Raw genomic sequence first — 24558 nt, 5'->3', positions numbered from 1 at the left:
CGAGATGTCCAGATATTGTTTGTCTATGAGAATTTAAATGTAAATCTACAGCCTCATTTAATTTGTAAAAAAACCCAGAAATTCCTTCAAAGCAGCTTAAGTAAAAGGAAGGATTTAATGGCTCCTATTCCCAGGCCTTTAGAATGGACAGGCATGTTGCTGACCTCAGGGGTTTCTGGATCCAGGAATTGAACACTGCCAGGATTCTCTCTCTGTGTTCCTTGTTGTCTGTCAGACTCATTCTTTCAGACCAGCTTGTCCAGGACCACATGGTGGAGAACTTCCTGGAGAAAGCTACAGGCTCATATCCTAACATAAGCCCAGAAAAAAAAAAAAAAAACACTCCTCTCTGCTGGCTCCAGTAAGAAAAATTCCTATGAAAGACTCTGGCTCAATTTAGGTCATGTACCCATCCTTAGTCAGTCACAATGGCCAGGAACGTAAAGAATTGTGAACCCATTACCAGGCACTAAACCTAACATAAGGCATGAAATAACAGGCACATCTGTTTTGGGGTGTGGAAGGGTATCTCTGAATCTGTATTGAGGCTGCTGAAGAATATGTTTAAAATGAATACAATTATTCTTCAAGATAAGTATGACAGGAAATGGGGACAAAGGCAGAGAAGAATCCTAGTATTTGGGATGGGGACATAAATTCTGGTCCTGCTTCCATCCTTCATTTACATGTGCTCTTGGCCAAGTGCTCTGTAACTCAGCTTCTTAGTCTATAAATCTGAGGTGGGGTCACACTACTTCTTTGTGTGCTTGATAGTTCCTTCCTCCAACTTTTGATGTTTCTCAGAGTTTAGTCCTTGTTGCTCTTCTCACTGCAAATTCTCCCTAAGTGATCTCAGCCACTCTTCTAGCTTTTGTTATTACTCATGTAACAATGAAATCCCTTTGTGCTTAGCCCAGTTCTCTCTGTGGGCTATCTACCAATGTATTCATCTGTTTATGGCACATCACTGGATGTCCCACAGGCATATAAAGTTCATCAAACGCAGAGCTGAGCTCATCGCCTTGCCCGCTTAACTCCCATTTTTGATCTCTCCCTTGAGAATCAAGAATCATCATTGATTTCTACCCTAGCTAGTGGCCTGTGAGATTTTTACTCTCCCTTTTCCCTCAACCTCACATGCAACTGTTTGTCAAGTACTACTAATTTTGTCTCCTAAATATTAATATTTCTGGAATTCATCCCTTTGTCTAGATATCTCATAAACAGCTCAAATTCAAAATATTCAAAGCTTAACTAATTACTTCCCCTTCCAAAACTTGCTCCTCTTCTGTGTGTTCTGGAACTTGGGCATCATCTTTGATTTCTTACTCTCTTTTGCTTCCTATAACCAGGTAACCTCCAATTCCTGATGTTTGGCTTCCTAGGCAGTCTACCCACTTCTCCCCATTTTCATTGCTATTATCTTTCATTTCCTGTAGTGGCATCCTAATCAGGTTTCCTGCCTCTGTCTTCATTCTTCACTCCCCCTGACTCCTTCCACAGTGCAGCTAGATCTCATCATGTAGCAACTTCCCATGTCCCACTCGACATTTTCTAATCCTTAGATTCCTTCTGCTTTTAACCCTTTAGACTGCAAAATCTAGTATAGAAGTCATAATCCAGTTACCCTCATCTCCCCTGCACCTAGCACAATGTACTTGGCACATAATAGATGCTCAATAAATATTAACCTGACATGGTCATAATTCCTGACATGGTCTACCTGCGCCGGATCTCCGGAGGCACAGCGTAACACGACATGGCTCACTGATGTACAAGCTGGAGTCCTTAAATGAAAGCTATCAGACACTAACTGCATATAACATTACAGTACCAATGAATTGCGTAGTCAATACATAAAAGGATGCATATCCCAAGATATCTTCGTGATGGGGCCTTAAAACTAAAGTTACCCTTATGGCTCTGGGCAAATATCGTCCCCTTTGGACCTCTGTCTCCTGATCTGTAAAAGGAGCACGTTAAGAGAGGAAGTAAAACTTCCAAGTCTTGGTAGGTTGACAAATAATGGGCTTCTACGTAGCGCAGGCGCGTGCTTGTGCGCGTGCGCGGGGAGCGGGGAGCGGGGAGCAGGGATTCAGCGTGGAGCGGCCTTCCCAGCGGCCCCCGGGGGAGGCGGGACCGGGCCGATTCCCGCGGTTTGGCCCCGCTATTGGCGGGCAGTTTGAATGACGGAAGTGACGGCGGCTCGCCAATGGCTGCCCCGCAAGCGCACAAACGGCTGTTGGGCTGCTGTTCGGCCGGGGCTGCGGAGGCCGGCTTGCTCAGAGCTACAACTGTTGACTCCGGGTTCGGCGTCCTCAGGTGAGTGACGGAGTGCGAGACTCCCTGAGGCCCAGGAGCTGGGAGTGTGCTCCGAAGGAAGGGGATCCCAGGAAGGCGCCGCGTGGTGAACGCAGCACGGCCCGAGGTTCTCAAACGCCCGTAGGCCCGGGGCTCTGCCTGCAGCCGGGTTTCGGCTGTAAAGAGCCCCCAGGCAGGAGGCGCGCCGGGCCCAGACCGACAGCTTGGTGCGAGAGGCTACTCCGGGCCTTTCGCGCGAGTGGCTTTGCGCGCCCTCCCGGGGTTGGGTCACGCGGGCTTCCCCCGAAGCGTCTCTGGTCCCTGAGCTTCCAAGCCGGGGGGCAGCCACGAGGGCCTCTCCTGCTGCAACAAATGCTTCCCTCAGGTCACCTGCGGACGTGGCCTTACACCTGGTAGCTGTTTAAGAGTATTGCCTAGAATCTTTTCATGCAAGGAGCGCGCTCTCTTTTGGTGTCTACCGCCCGTAATTCCTCAGGTATTAAGACCTGTCAAAAACTCAGCTTTTAAAACAGTGGCAAACGTTTGAGTCTTTAATACTTAGGATGTATTTGGCAATTTCACACTGATTAAATCGCATAATCAGAGCGAACCTGTTGGGGGAAATACTATTACTTCCTTTATACAGTTTAAGAAAGTGAGACTAAGGTGATTTGGCCAGTGTCTTCCTGCTAATAAGTGGCAGTGTTGAGTCTTGAACCCAAATCTTCTAAATTTAGTATTTTGTGATTATCGTGTAGCAGGTGCTTTGATAAAGTCCTCAAGACAAAATCTTGCAAGATAAGTAGTAGCATCCCTATTATTGGATAATAATAAAAGATAAAATTTAAAAATCTATATTTATAGGAGTAAGTAATACATAAGTGGAGCAGCAGGAGAAACTTCCTTAGAGTAGAACTCCAATTGATGATAAGTGTAAAAGGAGTAATGGAATTAGGAAATACTTTTGATAACAGCACAGTAGTTGTTTGAAACAACAATCAGTCATCATTGGATACCAAATGTAGCCGGCAAAAGTATGATGATGAAAAATATGTTTCTATAGCCTCAACTATCTCTTCACCAGATACTAGTAAAGGAAAAGTAGTAACTACAGTGGCGAAACCTGGTAGACATCACCTTAACCAGGTGATTAAATTTACATCACCAGTGGTAAGACATTGCCATCATTTACCTCTTGATATTATGCACTGAAAAGGATACATCATCACTTCTGTGGGGTTCTTGCCAAAAATGCATAACCTCAATCTAATCACAAGAAAAATTAGACAAGTCTGAGTTGAAGGGCATTCAACAAAATAACTAGCCAGTATTTTAAAAAATGGCAGGGTCTTGAAAAGAAAGATAGACTGAGGAACTGTCCCAGATTAGAGGACACATGACAACTTTGGCAGTCATGAGAATGTGACTCATACCTTTGTCTTCTGCATTTTGAAACCTCCATTTGCGTGGTGGCCATATTTCCCATGGGCTGCTCCTAGCCAATGACTTAGTGGTGGAGATACGAATGCGGGCCTATTCCTGAGAAACTCCCACAGGTCTTTCTGAACCTTTCTTAGACTGCATGGCTCCCTAAGAGGCAATCTACCCGTTCTTAGGTATTTCATTCAGTGTCAGACTGACATTGAAGCCTGAGGTACTCCTAGCTTTTACCAGCTCCCTCCTCTCATTCTTTCACACAGGCATTTCCCCTGATAAAAATCCTTGCCCGTTTAGTCCCCTTTTTAGCATCTGCTTATTGGAGGACCCAGAGTTACACAACAGCAAATGCACTGTGTTGTCCTTGTGTTGAGTCCTGGTCCAGAAAGTAGACATTAGTGGGATAATTGAGAAAATTTGAATAAAGTATATAGATTAGTTAAAAGCATTAGGTCGGGCGCAATGGCGCACACCTATAATCCTAGCACTTTGGGAGGCAAGAGGATTGCTTGAGGCCAGGATTTCAAGACTAGTGTAAGCAACTGTGAGACCCCTTCTCTATAGAAAAGAAAAATTGGCATGGTGGCACGCACCTGTAGTCCCAGCTACTCAGGAGACTGAGGCAGAAGAATTGCTTTGAGCCCAGGAGTTTGAGTGGCTATGATGATGCCACTGCACTCTAGCCTGGGCATAGACATCCTGTCTCAAAAAAAAAAAAATTATGTCAAGGTTAATTTTCTGGTTTTAATCATTGTACTATGGTTATATAAGATGTTGACATTTGGAGAAGCTGGGTATATGAGAATTCTAAATCTGAAACTATTTACAGATTAAAAATTTTAAAAATTATACACAAAAATTATTCTATTACATCTTAGCTAAAAATAATAAATGTATATATGTTTTCCTATAATCTGGTATGAGATGATGGATACCTAAAAGAATCTGAAAAAATTATAGTTCTTTCCTTTTATATTAAGGTATAACTTTGACTAAAATACACAAATCTAAATGTGTCATTTGAGGAATTTTTACATATGTATACACCTGTGTAACCATCATACAGATCAAAATATAGAATCTCCCCAGCACCCCAGCTATCTCCTTGTACCCCCTCCTAATTAATAACCTCCAGAAAGGTAACCCCTGTATTCATCTCTCTCATCATGGATTAGTCTTGCTTGTTTTTGAACTTTGTATAAGTGGAATACTCTTTTGTGTCTGGCTTTTTTTTTTTTTTTCCATTCAGTGATATGTCTATGACATTCATCAGGAAGTAGTTTTAATAGTTTGAATATGAGTGAATCTTCAGACCTTCAGACTAATAAAGACACATTGTGAAGAATAAATTTAATCTTGCTAATTTTTCTGCTTTGTTCAGTTCTTCCCTGTTTTTTGGTCCTCACTTGCAAAAAATAACAGCTTAAATAAAATATTTCTCACTCCACATGTTTTAGCATGTCAGAAAGTTAGGAGCCATTTGGAATAAGGAAATCATATTCTTCCCTTGGCTCTGCCACTACATATTGTCGCTTAGGACAGGTCCATTAACCCCAGAGGCCTTTGTTTCTAAATACATATAATGAGAAGAATAATCAGGACTTTACCCTTAACAAAGCCTTGTGAGTATCAAGTAGGATGCATTAAAAGATTTTTAAATGCAATGTTCCTTTCTGACATTGGAGTCCTATAGAAGATATTAGTAATGACTGTGTATGCCTATGTAGCATTTTACATGAATTAACTCAATGAATGAGTCATTCAGTCAACACACTTACCAAAGTACCTACTTATGTGTAAGACACTATTTTTAGGCTATGAACATAAAACAATGAATAAGACCATACCTGCCCTCATTGAGCTTATGTTCTGATGGAGAAGTCACTGAAGAAGTATTAGTTCCTATTAGGTAACCCTTCAGTCTCCTAGCCCCTATTCTTTTTACATCTGATTGAAAATAGTGTCCATCCATAGTATGTTAAATACTGCCTGGTAATTATTTATTACATTTATTAAAATTTTTTAAAAACTAGCCACCATTCTTGAGTTGTTAGGAATCTAGCTAGAAGGGACAAACTGTAATTGAAAAACTAGAGGAGGTAATACCGAGACAACATAAACTTAATCCCCATATGCATATATAGGTAATATGCATCATAGGTGGCCAGGTCAGGAGTGGGTGAGTGAGTAGAACAGGAATTACTAGAGGACAGCTTCATGGAGGACATGGGGCTAGCTTCAGAAAGATGTAAGTATCCAGTAACTCAGTTTGTCTGCCTGGTCATTTGAGGAGACCTAAGAAATGTTGATGTGTCTCAGGTAAAATCATGGTTGTGTACTGATGTTCAGTGTCTAATTTTTAGAAATGGTGACAATGGGAACAAGTTGATATCAGAATTACTTGAGGAGGATTTTCAAATTAAACTACATATTCTTATATTCTTTCCATTTCTCCCCACCATGCTACCCCAAATAGCATGTTAAAATCTAGGGAGGAGAATGAGAACACCCAGACATAAACAGTAGCAACAGAAGAATAGATTGTAGAATCTAAACATTTGACACATCCAAACAGAATTATTCTTCTATAAGGGATTTTTAATGGTCATTCATTTAAGAATTGCATCATTGTGATTATTGAAGGATTGATTAGAGTATAGAACATGATACTGATGTGATGTCACGAGATGCAGTGACACTTGGTGATCAAGTTATATACAACACAGTTGAATCTAGGGACCAGGAGCTCTTGAAAGTGTTAAATTATAGTTGTGAAAAATTTATCCTGTGCTAACACATCTTTTTAAATCTTTGTGCTATTTTACATTTAAGCTAAGTAAACTCTGGAAATGCCAATCAGTAATAAGTCAGATTATTGTTTACCCAATACTCTAGGTGAATAATAACCTGTAGATGGAGAAAATCTTTTCTGAGTAATTCTGAAAATTCCCCCTTCCCATCTGAGTACTGCTGATACAAGTGCTGAATTCGAACTCGAGACCAGCCTAGGCAACATATCAAGACCCCCGTCTCTGCAAAATATAAAAAATAAATAAAAATTTAAAACAGTGCTGAATTTATAATTGCTATTTATAAATAAGTTGGACTTCATTTACCCAAATTATTTCCTTGCACGTATACAACCCTTTAAATGTCAAAGGTTTAATATTAACATGAATTTTAAAAATTAATCTTTGCTGCCCTGTTTTAATGGTATATATGTTTATAGATATTTTTGTTTTTTAAAAATTCAGAACCTTCATATATAAAGTACACAGAAATGAAAAGAAAAGTAGTGAATGCTGGCAAGCTGAGATTGAGTCCTAATGAGGAAGCCTTAATTTTGAAGGAAGATTATGAAAGAAGACGAAAACTAAGATTGCTACAGGTATGATTTATTGGGAATAAAGTTTTAAATTCTTTGCCTTTCCCAAATTATTTGTATTTTTTTAAATTAGAATGTTCTAAATGTTGCATTTAAAAACGTTTTCTGGCTGTACAAGACTCCTGGTTCTTGCATATTAACTAGTTTTAGAACATTTGAAAAATAGGCTGAGATGGTAAGTAGATCGGAGAAGAGTTGGAGGATAGGTATTATTTGACTAAATATTGGAAAATAGTTCTTAAAATATTTTTTAAAAATGATCTGTAATTGATGATTAGAACAGGAAGCTTAGAATTACTTTGAAGAAGACTTATTGGAAAGAGTATTACCTGAAACAAATTTATTAGGAAGTTGTAGCTTATCTTTTTCTAGAAGTCTGGAAGTAAGGTAGTTAAGTCTTTGTGAAACATTTTTTAGGTACTATTCTGTCTAGAATCAGTTATGATGTACCACAGAAATGGGGTTCTCATCTGACTCTTTCTGTATTCCTCTGGGCTATAGATTTTGCTGAATTGTATTTTATCATTTTAGCCTTTTCTAGTTTATTAGAACGATAATGGCAGTCCCATTAGTGCTTTGGAGGGAAAAAGATAGAAGCTAATCAGTTGGAGGACTTTAGAAGTAGTCTTGAGATTTTTATTTTTTCTACATTACTTGGATTTTCTGCTGTACATAGTCCTTATATAAGATGAATATTCAAGAGAATTGGTACACCTAAAGACAATTCATTGAGTTCCTATTTCCAGATTGTAGAGGACACCTCTGTCTGGGAAAGTTTCCTTGTTATTTCTCTCAAGAATATGTCTGTGACCTTGCATGCAAGTCCAGAGCGTCCTCTCTCTGCAAACAGGAGGGGCTAGGGAATTGAGATGCAAACATCTGTTTGCCGGAGACGAAACAACAAGGAACTGGGATGTGTTGAGTCGGGACGGTGTGGGAACAAAGAACTTGCAGTGGGACAGTTGCCAAACAGCCTGTATTATAAATAAACAGCTTCAGCGAAAGCTTTTCGCTGTAGCCTCATACTGTCTTGTGGTGTCTGTGTCTTTTTGTACGGGCTGCAGTCATGTGTCTGCGTCTTTATGTCTCTGTGTTCATTCCTCGGTCTGAAGCCGGGCAACGTCAAGTGGCGCAGCGGAGCAGGGTTGCGTCACTCCAGGCCGTGGAACCAGAGGGGTACCTCTTTGGCATAAGGTAAGTGGCACCCAATAGAGGACCTCCGGGATTATGGGGAATTCCCCTTCAGCTGCGGAACGAGAATATCGAAAGTTAGTCCAGGGACTTTCACACTCAGTAGGAGTGGAAGTTAAAGATACTACTTTAAAGCAATTGTTTGACTTAGTGCAGCAGCACTGCAATTGGTTTCAGTTTCAGTCCCCGGTTCAGTTACATTAACGCAGCTGGTAACAGGTTATTAAAGCCTGTTGTGTAGCCCATCAAGGAGGTGACACGGTTAACTTAAAAAGTTGAACTGTTAAGCACTACTGTTACTGGAAACAGACTCGGAGAAAGCTGAGTCGCAGAATGGGGAAGAGCTGGATTCTCCTCCCCCTGAGGAGATCCCAGAAGTGACTCCTCTAATAGATAGTCAGGAAGGGGTTAACTCTCTATCCCCTAACACTGAAATAGCAGAATTTATTGCCTCATTAAAGAAATGTTTACTCTCTCTTATTACTACCTCCACAGCCCGGACAGCACTGCGGCTTACCCTGTCTCTTTGCTGCCGCGGCCGCTGCAGTTCTCCCTCGGGCTGGAACTACTTTCATTTTCCCTATAGTATGGCAGCCTTTCGGCCCTAGTGTTGATCCACAGTACCCGAAAAGGGGACGACAGTGTGTTACTTATCATGCCCTTCAGTATAAATTCCTGAAGGATTTGAAACAGGCTGTCCAAGCTTATGGTCCACAGTCCCCTTTCGTGCATGGTCTTCTGGACACCCTTTCTAGTGAAAACATTCTTATACCCTTGGACTGGGAGAATATTGGTAAAACAGCCTTAGAAGGCCCCCGATGGTTGCAATTACGCAGCTGGTGGGTGGAGGAAGCTAGAATTCAAGCACGACTCAATGCACAGTGGCAACCTCCAGGTCCCACGGAGGAAGAGCTTACAGGGTCCGGACAATATTCTACCCTGGTTGCACAGGCGGCCATGGAGGACCCAGCCTTAATGCAGGTGAGGTTAATTTTTCTCAAAGCATGGAGAAAAATTGAAACCTCAGATCAGTCTGCGCCATCCTTTGTAAAGACCTTGCAGGGTCCCACGGAGCCCTATATTGATTTTCTATCTCACTTGAAAGAGGCAGTCTACCGTGGGATGGGAAGTTCTGAAGCTACCTCCCTTATTCTGCAATCTTTGGCTGTTGAGAATGCCAATCCAGATTGTCAAAAGATTCTCAGGCCTCTGAAGGCTAGTGGTGGGACATTGGATGAATATGTGCGAGCCTGTGCTGGGGTTGGTGGCACTGCTTATCATACTTCTTTGTTGACAGGAGCTATTCAAAAGAGGTCTAATCGGCCTGTCTGTTATAATTGTGGCTGACCTGGCCATCTCTGTAAAGAATGCAGAAGGAAAGGCAGGACTTTGTTACATAAACCTCAAAAGCCTCCTCCTCCGGCGATTTGTACCCATTGTGGAAAGGGGCCTCATTAGGCCAGCGAGTGTCGCTCCAAAACTAATAAAAATAGAAATCCTCTGCCACCTCTGAGTAATAACCAACCATCGAGAGACTATTTGCGGGGCCCTCAGTCCTGGGGCCCCCCCAAACAACAATATGGGGCTTCAACAGTATCCAGTGAGCAACGGTCTTGCACATCAACAGATCAGTCCTTGAAAGTTACACAATTGTATGCTGCTACCTCTGGGAGTGCAGCTGCTGATCTGGCGGTCGCTAGGACCTATACCTTAACACCTGCTGGGGGTGTTCACAAATTATCCACCCAGGTATATGGTCCCCTTTTAGAAGGTAAAATGGGTTTGATCATTGATCGTAACAGCTGCACTGTTAAAGATATCTTTGTTCATTTGGGAGTTACTGATTCAGATTATATTAGAAAGATACAGATTATGGTTTCAGTTTCTCATACAACTCAGATATACGCTGGAGATCATATAGCTCAATTCCTTTTGCTGCCCTACACTCCTTTTGCTACACGTGTTGTTGAAAGAACTGGTGGTTTTGGCAGCACAGGTAATAAAGTTTTCTGAGAGACCCTGATTCAAGATGCTTGCCCTGTTTTCACATTGACTGTTGCCAGTCACCAATTCAAAGGTTTAGTGGATACTGGTGCTGACGTTTCCATCATCAGCCTCTCTCAATGGCCTTCTGATTAACCCAAAACTATTGTCCCTGCAGTCTTATCTGGCTTAGGCCAAGTTCAGTGTGTTTATTGCAGTAATGATGTCTTGAAATGCCTTGGCCCTGACGGGCAGCGAGCCTCCTTGTCATTTTATATTGTTGACATTGCTGTTAACCTATGAGGCAGGGATCTCCTTCATCAATTTGGAGCAATTTTATCTATTCCTTGCCTTGCTCCTAATGTCAAAAACATGATGCTTAAAATGGGGTATAACCCCCTGCTTCCTATAGATTCTTCTACTTCTTTAAACTAGTTGCCACTGCTCAGGAAATTCCTCAAGCTCTGCCCCTACACTGTAAAACAGATACTCTTGTGTGGACTGAGTAGTGGTCACTACCCTTTGAAAAGCTCGAGGCCTTAAAAGTGTTGGTTTCTGAACAGCTCACTACAGGTCATATTGAACAGTCTACTTCCCCCTGGAATTCTCCTGTTTTTATCAAATAGAAAAAAGTCAGGCAAATGGCGCTTCTTGATGGACTAGCGAGAAATCAATAAATGTATCCAACTTATGGGTCCTTTACAGCCTGGTTTGCCCCTTCCTTCTATGATACCTAGAGGATGGTCAATGCTAGTCATAGATTTAAAAGACTGTTTTCTCACTATACCTCTTCAACCCTGTGACAAGGAGTGTTTTGCCTATATCATTCCAGAATACAATGGCCGTCCTACAGAACGGTATCAGTGGCAGGTTCTGCCCCAAGGCATGTTGAATAGCCCTACCCTCTGCCAGGAGTTTGTTGATTGCGCTGTGAATCCAGTGCGTCTGCGACATCCTGCTATTGTGCTGTACCATTATATGGATGACATTCTTTTAGCAGCTCCTACTACAGCCGAACGAGATGCTGCTTTTTCTGATCTCCAACAACAACTAACTTCTTATAATTTAATTCTAGCACCAGAAAAGATTCAAACTGACCTGCCTATCGACTGTCTCGGCTATTGCCTGTCAAAAATATAGATTCGACCTCAAAAATTACAAATTCGCAGGGAAAATTTAAAGACTTTAAATGATTTTTTAAAAACTCTTGGGAGACATTAATTGGCTCTGCCCAACTTTAGGCATTCCCACCTATGCTCTACAGCATTAACTTTCTACCTTGAAAGGTGATAGTTCCTTGACTAGCCCTCATATCCTTACCCCACAAGCCAAAAAGGAGTTGCGGTTTGTGGAACAACGACTTACCTCTGGAACTTTGACATTTCTTGACCTTTCCTGCTCTATAGTTTTTTATGTATTTCGTACACCCCATTCACCTTCTGGATGTTTTAGGTCAAGACCATGGCATTCTTGAGTAGTTGTTTTTACCCAATCAACAGAACAAGAAACTGACTACCTATTTGGATAAGCTTGCTGCTTTGATCATTCGCGGCCAATGACGTTGTGCAACTTTCTGGCCGGGATTCCTGTCCTATTGTTACTAAATTAACAGCCAAGGATATACAGGCAAATTTTGAATTTTCAACTGCCTGGCAAATAGCCTGTGCTGACTTTGTAGGTCAGTTTGATAATCATTATCCGGCCCATAAACTATTCTCTTTTCTTCAAACTCATTCTGTTCTTCCTGTGTCTATTACTACATCACAACCTGTTCCAGGCCCTACATTTTTCACTAATGCATCCAGCTCCTCCAAAACAGGGTACTGGAGTTCAATTACACAGAAAGTTGTCTCTCCCCCTTTCTCTTCAGTCCAACAAAGTAAATTATAGGCTATTTGTTTGGTTTTACAGGATTTCCCTTCGACAACTTTAAACATCCTCAGTGACTCTCAATATACTGTTTATGTTACTTCTCAATGCCCTAACTTTCCTTTGGTCACGTTCAGTCCCTCTTTTTATTGCTCATACTCGTTCTCATTCTGGCCTTCCTGACCCTCTTACCCTGGGCAATGCTACTATTGATTCCTTACTGATTGCTTCTGTTCAACAGGCACACGCCGAGCATGCCTTGCACCATACCAATGCTAGAGGACTACAACGTCGCTTCTCTATCACTCGCAAGCAAGCCAGACAGATTGTCCGCTCGTGTTCTGCTTGTGCCCCTATTAATCTTCCTTCTCTTTTACCAGGCTGTACTCCTTCAACACAACCAGATTTGGCAAATGGTTGTTATCTATTTTCACTCTTTCGGCCATCTTCGCTATATTCACCATACTATTGATACTTGTTCTCATTTTCAGTGGGCCACAGCTCAGAGTTCTAGAAAAGCTGATGTCATTATCACCCATCTACATTTATGGGCCTCCCTCATACTATCAAAACTGACAACGCTCCGGCCTGTACCTCTCACAAATTGGCTGATTTTCTTCACCTGTATTCCATCCATCATGTTACTGACATACCCTCTAACAGTCAAGGCCCAGCTATCATTGAACATGCCAATCATACCTTAAAACTTCAACTTTTAAACAAAAAGGGGGAACTCTGGAGTCACTTCATCGTCATCTTCTTCGAGCCCTTTTCACATTAAATTTTTTGAATCATTGGCAGGCATTGGGAACCTCTGCTGAGGAGCATCATTTCACCCCCGCTAAACCTCTAGCTCCTTCTTCTCCTGATCCTGTCTAGATCCGTTTATCTACTGGTGATTGGAGGGATGGGGTGGTACTACAGTGGGGTTGGGGCTATGCTTATGTTTCCACAGATAACGGTTGTGAGTGTGTACCAACGTGCTGTCTTAAGCGACGCGAGGGCGGACCGAGGACCTTCTCCAGGAATTCGAGAACTTGACCATTCACAGCAGGACCTACACCGTGGCCACGACTCGGGCCACACCACCAATGTGGGGACAGCTTAAGAAGCTTACTCAGGAGGCTAAAAATGTGGTAACATGCACGCAACAGCCAGGCAACCCTGGTACTCTTTTTCTGACAATGCTCGCCATCGTTTCTTGCCAGGTGGGCTGCGTGTGTCCCTCTTCTACTTATACCTATTGGACCTATGTCCCATATCCCCCTTTATTCAAAGCTGTAGCATGGGGTGACTCAGAAGTCATGGTGTACACCAATGATTTCAACTGGATACCTGCTCCCTACCAAACTCAGTCTTTATATAACAAAGAGGAAAGGAGGCTAATTTCCAATTATTCTGTAAATGTGGAAGGATATCTTATCTGCTTCGGTCTTAGGCCTTGTCTGCCTATTTCCCATGAAGCCTGGGGGCTACAGTATAATACCTCCTTCTTTGTGGCCTTCATGGTTCTGTTATCCGTAAAAGGCATCCGAGGAAAACCTACCAATTTGACTGAGGGCCAGTCACCCTTGCCCATATGTGCTATGCCACATGTTGATGCTCCTTTACAACATACAGAGTAGACTAAATATAGAGGCAAAGCTTTAAATCTTTTAAACAAAACCCCACCAATTGTTGATTGGAGCCCTCATGGCGATTTTCATAGAAAATTCTCTAATCACTCACTTCGGTGGCATCATAGGTCTTACTCTTAGATGCCTCAGCAAATAAAACTATTATATAGCATGATAAGGGCTTATCTCCTCCTCAACCTCATCTTTTGGGAACCACTGCGATGCAAGGCCATATATGAAAACTGCTTGCATCTGGAGAGCATATAAATATATGCACAGGTAACATGTCCTATAATAACTCAGTAGGTTTCCAGGTCCACTTACATAAAAATCATTCTATATATATCTTGGCCTGTGTCCCCTATCCATATCTCTTGCTGATGGGCAAAGTCACTCGGAATTCATCAATTAACCATATTCATTGTGTAAGTAACTGTTCTCTGCACACATGCCTTAACCACACTTCTTGGCAATTTTTCAATGAAAGCTCACATAGTCTGTACATTCTAAAGGCTCAGACTGAGCTATGGCTTCCTGTGACTAGGTGACCAAATTCAAGTACTGACAATGCAATCATTTCTCCGCTGCGATTGGAATTCATTCCATAATCTCTTATCTGGCAGTGTCAATATAACCTCTGATCTCCAAAATTTGGAACGAGAAATAACTGATGCGTTCCATGACAATCTCCCAGAAATGAATGAGGTGGAGATCTTTTGGGGCCTGGCCGATGGTCTCGCCCAACTAAATCCCTTTGAACACCTTAAAACATGGCTTGTATCAGTTACTAGCAATCTATGCATTGTATTATTAGTTGTTGTCTGCTTTTTCATAGTCTACAGGTGGCGGTCCCAAAGAAGAATGAATCAAGAACAACAACATCATAAAATAATTGTGGTGCTGCAACATGTCCGAACACAGCGTCCCGTGCCTTAAAACAAAATAAAAAAGGGGGAGATGTAGAGGACACCTTTGTCTGGGAAAGTTTCCTTGTTGTTTCTCACAAGAATATGTCTGTGACCTTGCATGCAAGTCCAGATCGTCCTCTCTCTGCAAACAGGAGGGGCTAGGGAATTGAGATGCAAACATCTGTGAAACAACAAGGAACTGGGATGTGTTGAGTCGGGACAGTGTGGGAACAAAGAACTTGCAGTGGGACAGTTGCCAAACAGCCTGTATTATAAATAAACAGCTTCAGCAAAAGCTTTTCGCTGTAGCCTCATACTGTCTTGTGGTGTCTGTGTCTTTTTGTACGGGCTGCAGTCATGTGTCTGCGTCTTTACGTCTCTGTGTTCATTCCTCGGTCTGAAGCCGGGCCACGTCACAGATAGCTTTACAAAAAAGTTTAAGCCATTCTTAGCTTTTTGGGCTGTAAAAAAAATAAATAAATAAATAAGGCCTCCTTTCATACAATCTGTTAAATAAACATTCTTTAGGTTCGAGAACAAGAAAGAGATATTGCCTCACAGATAAGACAAGATATAAAACAGAGGAGAAATCAGCAATTTACTCGTTTGGCAGAGGAGCTAAGGGCGGAATGGGAAGAATCACAAACTCAGAAAATACAGAACTTGGAAAAACTATATTTGGCAAGTTTAAGAAATATGGGAGAAGGACATCAACAGGCCAAAGAAAATGTGAGTGAGAGCTTATTTGACTACCTGATTGTGGCAGTAATACTAGTTAAAAGTAAATTATAGTTGTTGAATGCTTATATCATAAAAATGTTTTCATGTATAGAATTTGGGGCAGCCTGAGATTTTTTGGTTTTTTTTTTTTTTTTTTTAAATTAATATAAGTTGAGAATAACAGTAGGTTCATTTCCTAGTAAAAGTCATGTCAAGTAAAAGTCATGTCAAAATCTGTCTTCTATGATGTTTAAATTAGCATTATTTTCTTCTGGTACTTATCTGTGTAAATAAAATAATAACTTTCTGAACCAGAAGCTGTTCATCTCAAGCATTTGCGACAGATTCAGTGGGATGAAATCAGATTTCCCGTTTCAGTATTACTCCTGATACCTCTAAAGGTGTATGGTTGAATGTATATACACTTGGATTTCATTCACAAATAGCAAAAATTCTTTGATGACATTCAGAAAGGCAAAGTAGAACTTAGTATTTAAGACTGCTCCCTGACCTTATTTTGATTTGTTTATTGTGATTTATGGTTGGAAAATGCTAGTCTGTAGTCCCAGAGTCAGTCATACACAACAAACAAGCTGGTTCCAAAGAAGGCAAATCTTTGACAACAACTAGTGAGGTAAAAAAATATATTTAAAGAATGTGGCAATCTGTGCCTTGGTTTTTGATTTTAGTCTGTGTTTTTGGTAATAGCCTTAAGTTCTGACCTCAGAATTTTATAGCTTTATGTGTCCACCATGAACTTTGTGCTTCAGTGCAGCGTTTCCCAAACCTCTATCATTTGAATACAGCCTTCACAATTTTTACCTTTGGCTGGGGAACCACCTGTATTACTTTATATTTGGCATTTCAACTTAAATAGACTCTTTTATTAGCTAATGTGACCATGTCTTAAGTAGTTTGATATTTTATTTATATTGTTGTAATAATATGTGAAATGTTACGTTAATTCTTTTTTTTTTTTTTTTTTAACGGGTCAGGGTCTCTCTGTGTCACCTAGGCTTAAGTGCGGTGGTGCAATGATAGTTCACCATAACCTCAAATTCCCGGGCTCAAGTGATACTCAGCCTCCCCAGTAGCTAGAACTACAAGCACATGCCACTTTGCCTGGCTAATTTTTTAAACTTTTTGTAGAGGCAGGGTCTTGCTATGTTGCCTAGGCTGATCTCAAACTGCTGGCCTCAGGCTTTCCTCCTGCTACACGTGAGCGGCTGTCCCCAGCCTACTTTAACTTTAAATTAAAATGTCTGTGTTTGTCCCTATCAGTAGTATCATTACCATGCTTTGGGAAACACTGCTATTGTATATAGAAAGAGGATGACAAAATTGAAAGGTCACTTCTGATATCAAATGAGATGCATTTCTATTAATAGTTTGACATGACATTTTTAGTAAAATATGTTTTTAGGAACCTGATTTGGATGCACCGGCATGGCGGGCAGCAGAAAGGAAAAGAAAAGCAGATTTGAGGCATAAAGAGGCCCTGAAAGTACAGAAACATCAAAAAGAAATATTAATGAAACAAAAAACCTGGTAAAGTAATAATAATTTTTGCTATAGTCTCAACTAAAACTGACATGGCTGAAAGTAGAGGGTACATAGGATAATATAAAAGCAGATATTAAATAAAAGTCACATAGTATATCCATTCCATTTGTTAAACTTGGTATAACAATAATGCAGTGGGGGAGTAACATTGCTAGGTGAACATAGTAACTAATGAGCTGTCTCTTCTAGTTGTGGTTTGAAAATTCTGAGTTTAGTAGCAATTACTAAGTTTCTGGAGAAATGTACGGTTAGTTCACAATGTATGTCAACCAAAATCTGTCTCTGATGTAAAAAAGAAATAAAAATCAGAGTGATTAAGAACATCAAAAGAGGTTGTAGACTGTGGAAATCATTAGTATTTTTTGCATGTTGTAAAAATTAAGGGTCCTTTTACTAGTCAGCAGTGGTCATTTTATACAATGGCCCATTTTTATCAACATTTCTGGTATTTTTATTCTTAACTATTTTAAACGAAAAAACATCAGATGTTTATTGAGTTGGTCCCCACTGTAGAGCTTTATGTCTTTGGACGTGCCTCTTTCAGTTGGTAAACATTTTCTTGCATGCCCACTGTATATAGACCCTTTCCCTTTATTAAATAGCATACCAAGCCTGTGAGATCAAACTGGAGGATTTCTTGAGATCCTATGACTTTTATATTTTTAACCATGAGAGTTGTTACTGTAGTATTACTACTGAAAGGTTAATTGATGCCATCTCTTGTTTTTCAAGGCATATAAAAGCTCGAAAGGAAGCACTGCTTGTGGAAAAAGAGAGATCTGCCAAAATTACAAGTCTGCCCCCTCCTCCTCCAGCTCTTTTTGAGGTAAATTACTTTAAGTGTTAAGAGGAACTAGGTTATGATACTTCTTCTTTACTATTAGAATTCAGTGGAGGTCAAAATAACTATAATTTGTTTAAACTTAATTTTTAATTGTACAAAAACACTTCAGTATATCTAGAGTATTTTAAAATAATACTCATTTCACCTGTAAATATTTTAGTATGTATAGAGATACATACTAAATGTATAAAGATAGATAAGGGATAAGGACTTTTTTCTTAGTGTAAAACTAATATTGTTACCAATATCATCTAATACCCAGTATGTGTTCAGCCTTCCCCAGTGGTGTCAAAATAACTTGTGTTGTTTGAAAAACTATAATGGTTTTGTTTTTTAAAAAAACTATTAATAGTTCTTCCTTTTTTTTTTTAAATGCCCTTTATTGGGTAAAAAAAAAAAAAAAAACTGAATTATTTGTCTTATAGACTTTTCCACATTCTGGATTTGGCTCATTTTAAATAGTCACCATTTTATAGATAAAGAAATTAAGGTTCAGGTAAGTTAATAAATTTGTACAAGACTGTAAAGTAATGAGAGGAATCTATTTCTTTATGGGAGTAAAATGTGTGTTTTTGTGATTTAGAGCTCATTTTTTAAAAAAATTTATTAAGTAAAACAAATTAATTTTTAAAAGTATTGGTTCTCTTGTTCACATTAGCTTGATGTGGTTATTGAAATGTCTATTTGGGTGATTATCAAAATTACATAGTTATTTTTATCTGAAAAGTTGAGTAGAAGTAACAAAAAACTCCACAAATATAGGGATGTCTAATTTAATTTTACACACAAGTATGATTTATGTATATGTGATCAGTGTCAGCACTAGGTATTTGCCTCGTAGCCTTTCATTCTATCAGCCTTCCTGCCTTATTCCTAATATTTATAAAAAGCCAAGGTCACAAATTTACAGAAAGCAAACAAAACTGTGCTTTAGCAAGTATGAATTATATGTAAATGTATGGTTATACTTTTTTCCCCCAACTTCTTGTGTGAAAATTTTCAAAATACGGAGAGGTTAAAAGAAGAGTACAAGTGCCTATTTGTATTGTGTATAGATTTCAGATAGATATACATGTATGTATACATTTAATGTAACTTACAGAAATAACATTTCACCCTAAATACTAAAACATGCTTCTTGTAAGAATAAGGACATTCTCTTGGTATTAATTGATCAACACTTATGCGCACATATAGTAGTAACATTCATCGGGTGTTGGGCAGGTGGAAGGGGGGAGGAGGGGATGGGTATATTCACACCTAATGGATGCAGTGCACACCGTCTGGGGGATGGACATGCTTGTAGCTCTGACTCAGGCAGGGCAAAGGCAATATATGTAACCTAAACATTTGTACCCCCATAATATTCTGAAATAAAAAAAAAAAGAATAAGGACATTCTCTTACTCAACCACAATACTATTATCACACTAAGAAAATTAACATTAATTCTTTAATACTACTTACTATTCAGTCCATAATCAAAATTCTTCATTTGTCCCTAAAATTGTCTTACAGTTTTTCTTCTTTTTTTTAAAACCAGGACCTAGTCCAGGTTCACACATTGCCTCTGCTCGTTTTGTCTCTTTAGTCTCTCTTAACTTAGAAGATTATCTCCTCCAACTCAAGCTTTTTTCAGACTTTTGAACAGACTAGACTAGTTTCTCATGTTCTGCCTTTGTCTCATTGTTTCCACATGGTGTCCTGCACTGCATTTTTTCATTAAACTGGAATTTAGTTTTAAAACCTTGATTATATTTAGGCAAGAATACTATACACACGATGCTATATAGTTTTTTGCATCAATCAGGAGGCACATAATGGGAGGTTACTCACCTATTAATGATGCTAAGTTTGATCATTTGGTTATGGTGGTTGACTACAAGGATCACAATCAAAAAGGTCCCTTTTTAATTACCAAGTAATCTTAAGAAGACGGAATATATTTTTCATTTTTTCCCCCTACCAATTTTCAGAGTAAAGGGTTGGTGTGATAATGCCAATCGTGGTAAATGTATTTTTCCCTGCTCTTTTGTGAGTATCACTGTGAACTTGTGGATTTTTATTTATTCAATATTACATAGTCAATTATGGTCATTATTCTTTTTATTTTTGCTGATGTTCATATGTCGGAAACTAGGTCAGTAGGGGACTCTTTGAGTTGGCTCTATATCCCCACTACTTCGTGAGCACTTCCTTGCTCTATGGCCCAGCAGATGACCTAGGCTCACTGTGTACTTACCCTGTCCCACTTATGGAATCTCCAAAGAGCCCTGGCTCTTTTTAATGGAGAAATGATGCTTAAAGACTAAGATCTGGGTAATTATATTCTTATTTGACTAAAAACCATTGTTTTAGAAAGAGATCCATTACCCAAGCCAATAAAAGTGTTTGGGATAGAGCAGTGTCTCTGAATGTTTTGAGTTGGTTGTGAATCTGATGGCATACAAGGGAGGAAAAGAATTCTGATTTGGGAAAGACATGGGGTATTGGGGGACCAGGGAAGCCTACCAGATAAGGACATTGTGTCATATACACAGGATATAGGTGCATCTGTATCACTGTTTATCCAAGCAGATAAAAATATGAATTCTGAAAAGCCTGGTGAAATGAATCTAGACTATTTAGTCTTCTCAAACCAAGGTCTTTTCTTAATTAATGCAAGAAAATAACATTTTTTGTGAACTAAAATCTTATGGGAGAACTGTTCACTTAGTAAAGAGAATGGATACTTATTGTGTACTTACAAGATTTTAGTCGTACTGGGTTTTTTATTCATATTTTATTTAATCACCACATTATTCCTGCAAGGTAAATATTATTCCCATTTCACAAATGAGGAAAATTGAAGGTCAAGGGTTAATTAACCTGTCCAAAGTGATTTAAGAGGTGAGAGAACCAAATTTGTATCAAGGTCAGTCTAATTCTATAAATCTCATGATCTTTTTCTGTGACACTTAGTTTCCCATGAATATACTTTTCAGAGTTTGCTAACTGTTCAAGTTAACTATTTAGACACTAAAGTCTATAAATGTAAATAACCATAATCTTTTAATAAGACTATTAAAGAATAAAGTTTGCATTAAAAACCCTGAGGTGCTATAAAGACTTACATATATCAAGCATCTTCTATAGTATATTATACATTTTAAAAACATAATACTTTATCTTTTCTGCACTGCCTTCAGTTTGCCACATGCAGGAGAAAATCAGCTTTGTTTTATTTGTAGTCATGGAACTTCTTCCCTTGACTATACTTTTTTTTTTTTTTTTTTAAAGAGATGGGGGTCTCACTATGTTGCCCAGGTTGGAGTGCAGTGGCTATTTACCACCATGACCATAGTGCACTGCAGCCTTGAACTCCTGGGCTCAAGCACCCTCCCGCCTCAGCTTCCTGGGTAGCTGGGCCTATCAGGCACTTGCCACCACCCCTGGCCTTTTTTTTTCTTCTTTTTCTTTGCTGTGTGAACCAGTATCAGGAACCACAGAGTGCTGGTTTTGCCCTGTACCTGGGTAGAAAAGACTAGAAGTAGTTACTGTGGAGTAAAACAAAGGCTGGAAGATAGCAAGAACACAGGAAGTAAATGAAGTGATTTTAAATCATTAACAAATCATCCTGACTCTACCAGCCTAAGAACTGATTTGACTAAACACTTAAGTGCAGTTCACTAGAAATCATGTTATAATTGATAAGGATTAGTGGTAATTAAAATCTCAAACTGATCCCAATTTTGGAGGGATTCCAAATTCAATCTATATATAATTGCCTTTATTCTGGAAATACTGATACTTTAAAGTTGAATGTAAATTGAATCACATTTTTATGTTAAATTACATAATTTTAAAGATTTGTTTTCTTCATTCTTCCTTATCAAGAAGCCTATAGTTTATTGTTTTTAAGGCATTGATTTAAAAGCGACTGAGATTCTTTTGGATAGTGAAACATTCTTATCTAATGTGTATTACCATCTTTGAATTTTTGTTTTGTGACTTCAGTTTCTTACTGAACTTTAATGAGAATATTAACTAGTTAATGTTTTCATTAGTGGAGGAAAATCCTTAATGGTTTTATCCTTTACCTAAATTATAAGACCCTGAATAAGGTCTCTCTATTATAACCATCTGGATGTATTTCCAGGTACATGCCATCAAGTATCTTCTAACTTGTCTAGATAGTTCTCAACTTTGGCTGTACATTTGTCACCTGAGGAGCTTTTAAAAAATACTAATGCTATGCTCTGTACCCAAACATTCTGATTTTATTTCATTTAGGGTGGGGCCAAGACATCAGCAGTTTTTAAAAACTACTCAGATAATTCTTCTCTTGTGACACTGTTTATTTACGTGGTTTTCCTTAATCCTATCCTTTTGCATTACTTTATGTTGTTTTCTCTTTTCTTTTCACTTCAGTCCTTGTCATCATTCCAGTCATGTGTTACAAGTATATTTTTGATTAATTCTCAACCTATTATTTAAACTTTTCTGCCTTACAAACTTATGTTGAATTTATGTCCCTGTTGCCACTTTATAATATTACCAGTGTTTTATTAGACATCAATTGATTCCCGCAATAATTGTCACAATGATCATATGATATAGGGATAGCTATACACCTACTTTTCTTGAGAAAGCCAAGGGACTGAGAAGTTAAGGGACTTCTCTAAGGTTTCACAGCTAGGCTATAGTACAGAAGAGACTCAACAGAAGTGTTAGCATTTCTTTGTGCATTGTCTTTTCATCATGTTATATATAAAATGCACGGTTTATTATTTAATTTATGTCTAATTCTTAGAACCTCTAGTTGTTAGAACTATTACTTTGAGCTCCTTTAAGGAAGGGGCCATTATTTTATTTTACTTTTCAGTAAAATTCATAATGCCTAGAGTGTTTAAGACATAGTACACACTTAAAACTCTTTGTTAATTTGGTTGATTTAATTAAACATCAGTGTGTAGCAGGTTATGATGGGCTGAATGCATTTATGACAAAATATAGGAAAGGGATGGAGGGAAAGTAGTTCACTTTCATTTTTTTGAGAGTTGTTTTGTTTTGGAATAAGTGTAATTTAAATATTGGTGAGTGTTTTAGGACCAAAACTCAAAATATATCATTAAACATTGAGAAAAGAAGTAAGACTAGTATGAACTACAGTAGAATTTTTGTTATTAGATATGAAATAGGACATAAGAGTGCATGTTGTTTTCCTATAAATATAGCAAAGTGCTTTTACTTTGATTTGACATGCCCTGTAAGCACTTTTATATTCAGGGATTTAAAAATGAAATATCTCTTTAAATAACTTAGAAATTGAGTTGATTAAAAGATATCGATTATGTTAAAGATGCCTGGAAGATGTTTTGAAGTACTAGTGAATCTGGTATGGTACTTTTATTAAAATTTAAAATAATTGAACTCTGGGAAAAAAATTTATTTCATTGTGAAGAGATTTTAGCTTATCTCAGATGAGAGCAGATTACGATATAAAATTACTTTTTTGCACTGGATTTAGCTTTAAATGAAAATTAATGCTTTTATCCTATTTTTTTGTGTGTACCATTTTCCAGAATATTGAAGTAAAGAGAATTTCTGCAGTGAAAACCAATAGTTCTACCTACCATCATCTTTACACTTTTGTGAATAAAGAGATGGACACAAAGCAGGTGATTGACTTATTTTTTGTTCAAGCAGGCTTTGAATTTTCATGTCGGATATATAATAGTTTAATATGAATGAAAGAAAATAGTTGGCTATTAAATGATTATATTTTAAAATAGTAGATTTTTAATGTTTTTTATCACATAAAATAACACATGGTCTTTGGGGAAAATTTGGAACAATTCACATAAGTATAAACTAGGAAAAACGCCAGTGATTCCATCACCAAAGGGTAACATGGTTAATAATGAGTTCATTATAGCCTTTGTTTATATATAAATGTACACGCAAACTTTTCAAAACATGGTTTTTAACAGCCACTTAATATTTTATCATCAAATTTATTTAACAATTGGTCCATTTTTTGCTTCTGTAAATAATGCATGTGTAATAATCTTGTACATTTGTATCCAGATCGGTGGTTGTATGTAGATTCTAGAAGAGAAATTACTGGTTCCAAATTCTATAACATTTGATACAGAGCATTAAATTGCCTTTTAAAAAGCATCAGCAATGTAGGAGAATGGCCATTTTACCATACCCTTCTCTACATATGATATTATGATTTAAAAATTATTGCTAGTCTTAAGAATAACAAATAATATATCCGTATTATAATTGCTATTTCTTTGTGGCCTTTAATTTTTTTCATGTTGAATATATTTGCCTACTAGGAAAATAAACTTCTTTAATATAACATTTGTGTGGAGTTTAGAGTGCAGCAAATATACATTTTGGTTGACTGATTAATTGCGAGTTTTAAAATCAATATTCAGTCAAGACCTAAAATGGATATCATTATCATAGAATGAACTTCTAAGACGTAAAAATAAATATGAGATTTATTTGAAATCATAAAATATTATAATTTCAATATTATATAGGAATAATTTCAGTCTGTTGCTAACTTGCTTTTGTGGTTACTATACTGCGTTTTTGCAATATTAAATAGATGTTGCCTTTCAACTAAGATTGATGAAGAAATTTTGTTGCCTAGCTCCATCAGCATAAGATACTGCCGATGGTGTTAAATTAAGTCATTAAGCTTTCTTTTTTTTTTTTTTTTTTTTTAAAGAGATGGGGGTCT

At 38.3% G+C, this 24558-nt stretch overlaps 1 protein-coding gene across 1 annotated transcript in view; it reads left to right on the top strand.

The window, feature by feature from the left end:
• The first annotated feature begins 2274 nt into the window (after nucleotides 1–2274).
• CEP295 (centrosomal protein 295kDa) overlaps nucleotides 2275–24558 on the top strand; it is a 56908-nt gene continuing 34624 nt past the window's right edge. Inside the window, exons 1-6 of the mRNA XM_012657238.1 lie at nucleotides 2275–2322; nucleotides 6993–7126; nucleotides 15219–15419; nucleotides 16834–16958; nucleotides 17706–17799; nucleotides 23381–23476. Coding sequence (XP_012512692.1) covers nucleotides 7019–7126; nucleotides 15219–15419; nucleotides 16834–16958; nucleotides 17706–17799; nucleotides 23381–23476 — 624 coding nt within the window. The 5' untranslated portion in view covers nucleotides 2275–2322; nucleotides 6993–7018. The remainder of the gene's footprint in view (nucleotides 2323–6992; nucleotides 7127–15218; nucleotides 15420–16833; nucleotides 16959–17705; nucleotides 17800–23380; nucleotides 23477–24558) is intronic.

This window comes from Propithecus coquereli, unplaced genomic scaffold (genome assembly GCF_000956105.1).
Source record: "Propithecus coquereli isolate 6110/MARCELLA unplaced genomic scaffold, Pcoq_1.0 Scaffold534, whole genome shotgun sequence".
In the NCBI taxonomy this organism is placed as follows: Eukaryota; Metazoa; Chordata; class Mammalia; order Primates; family Indriidae; genus Propithecus; species Propithecus coquereli.
The sequence above is the reverse complement of the archived record's forward strand: the minus strand, read 5'-3'. Positions and strand labels throughout refer to the sequence as shown.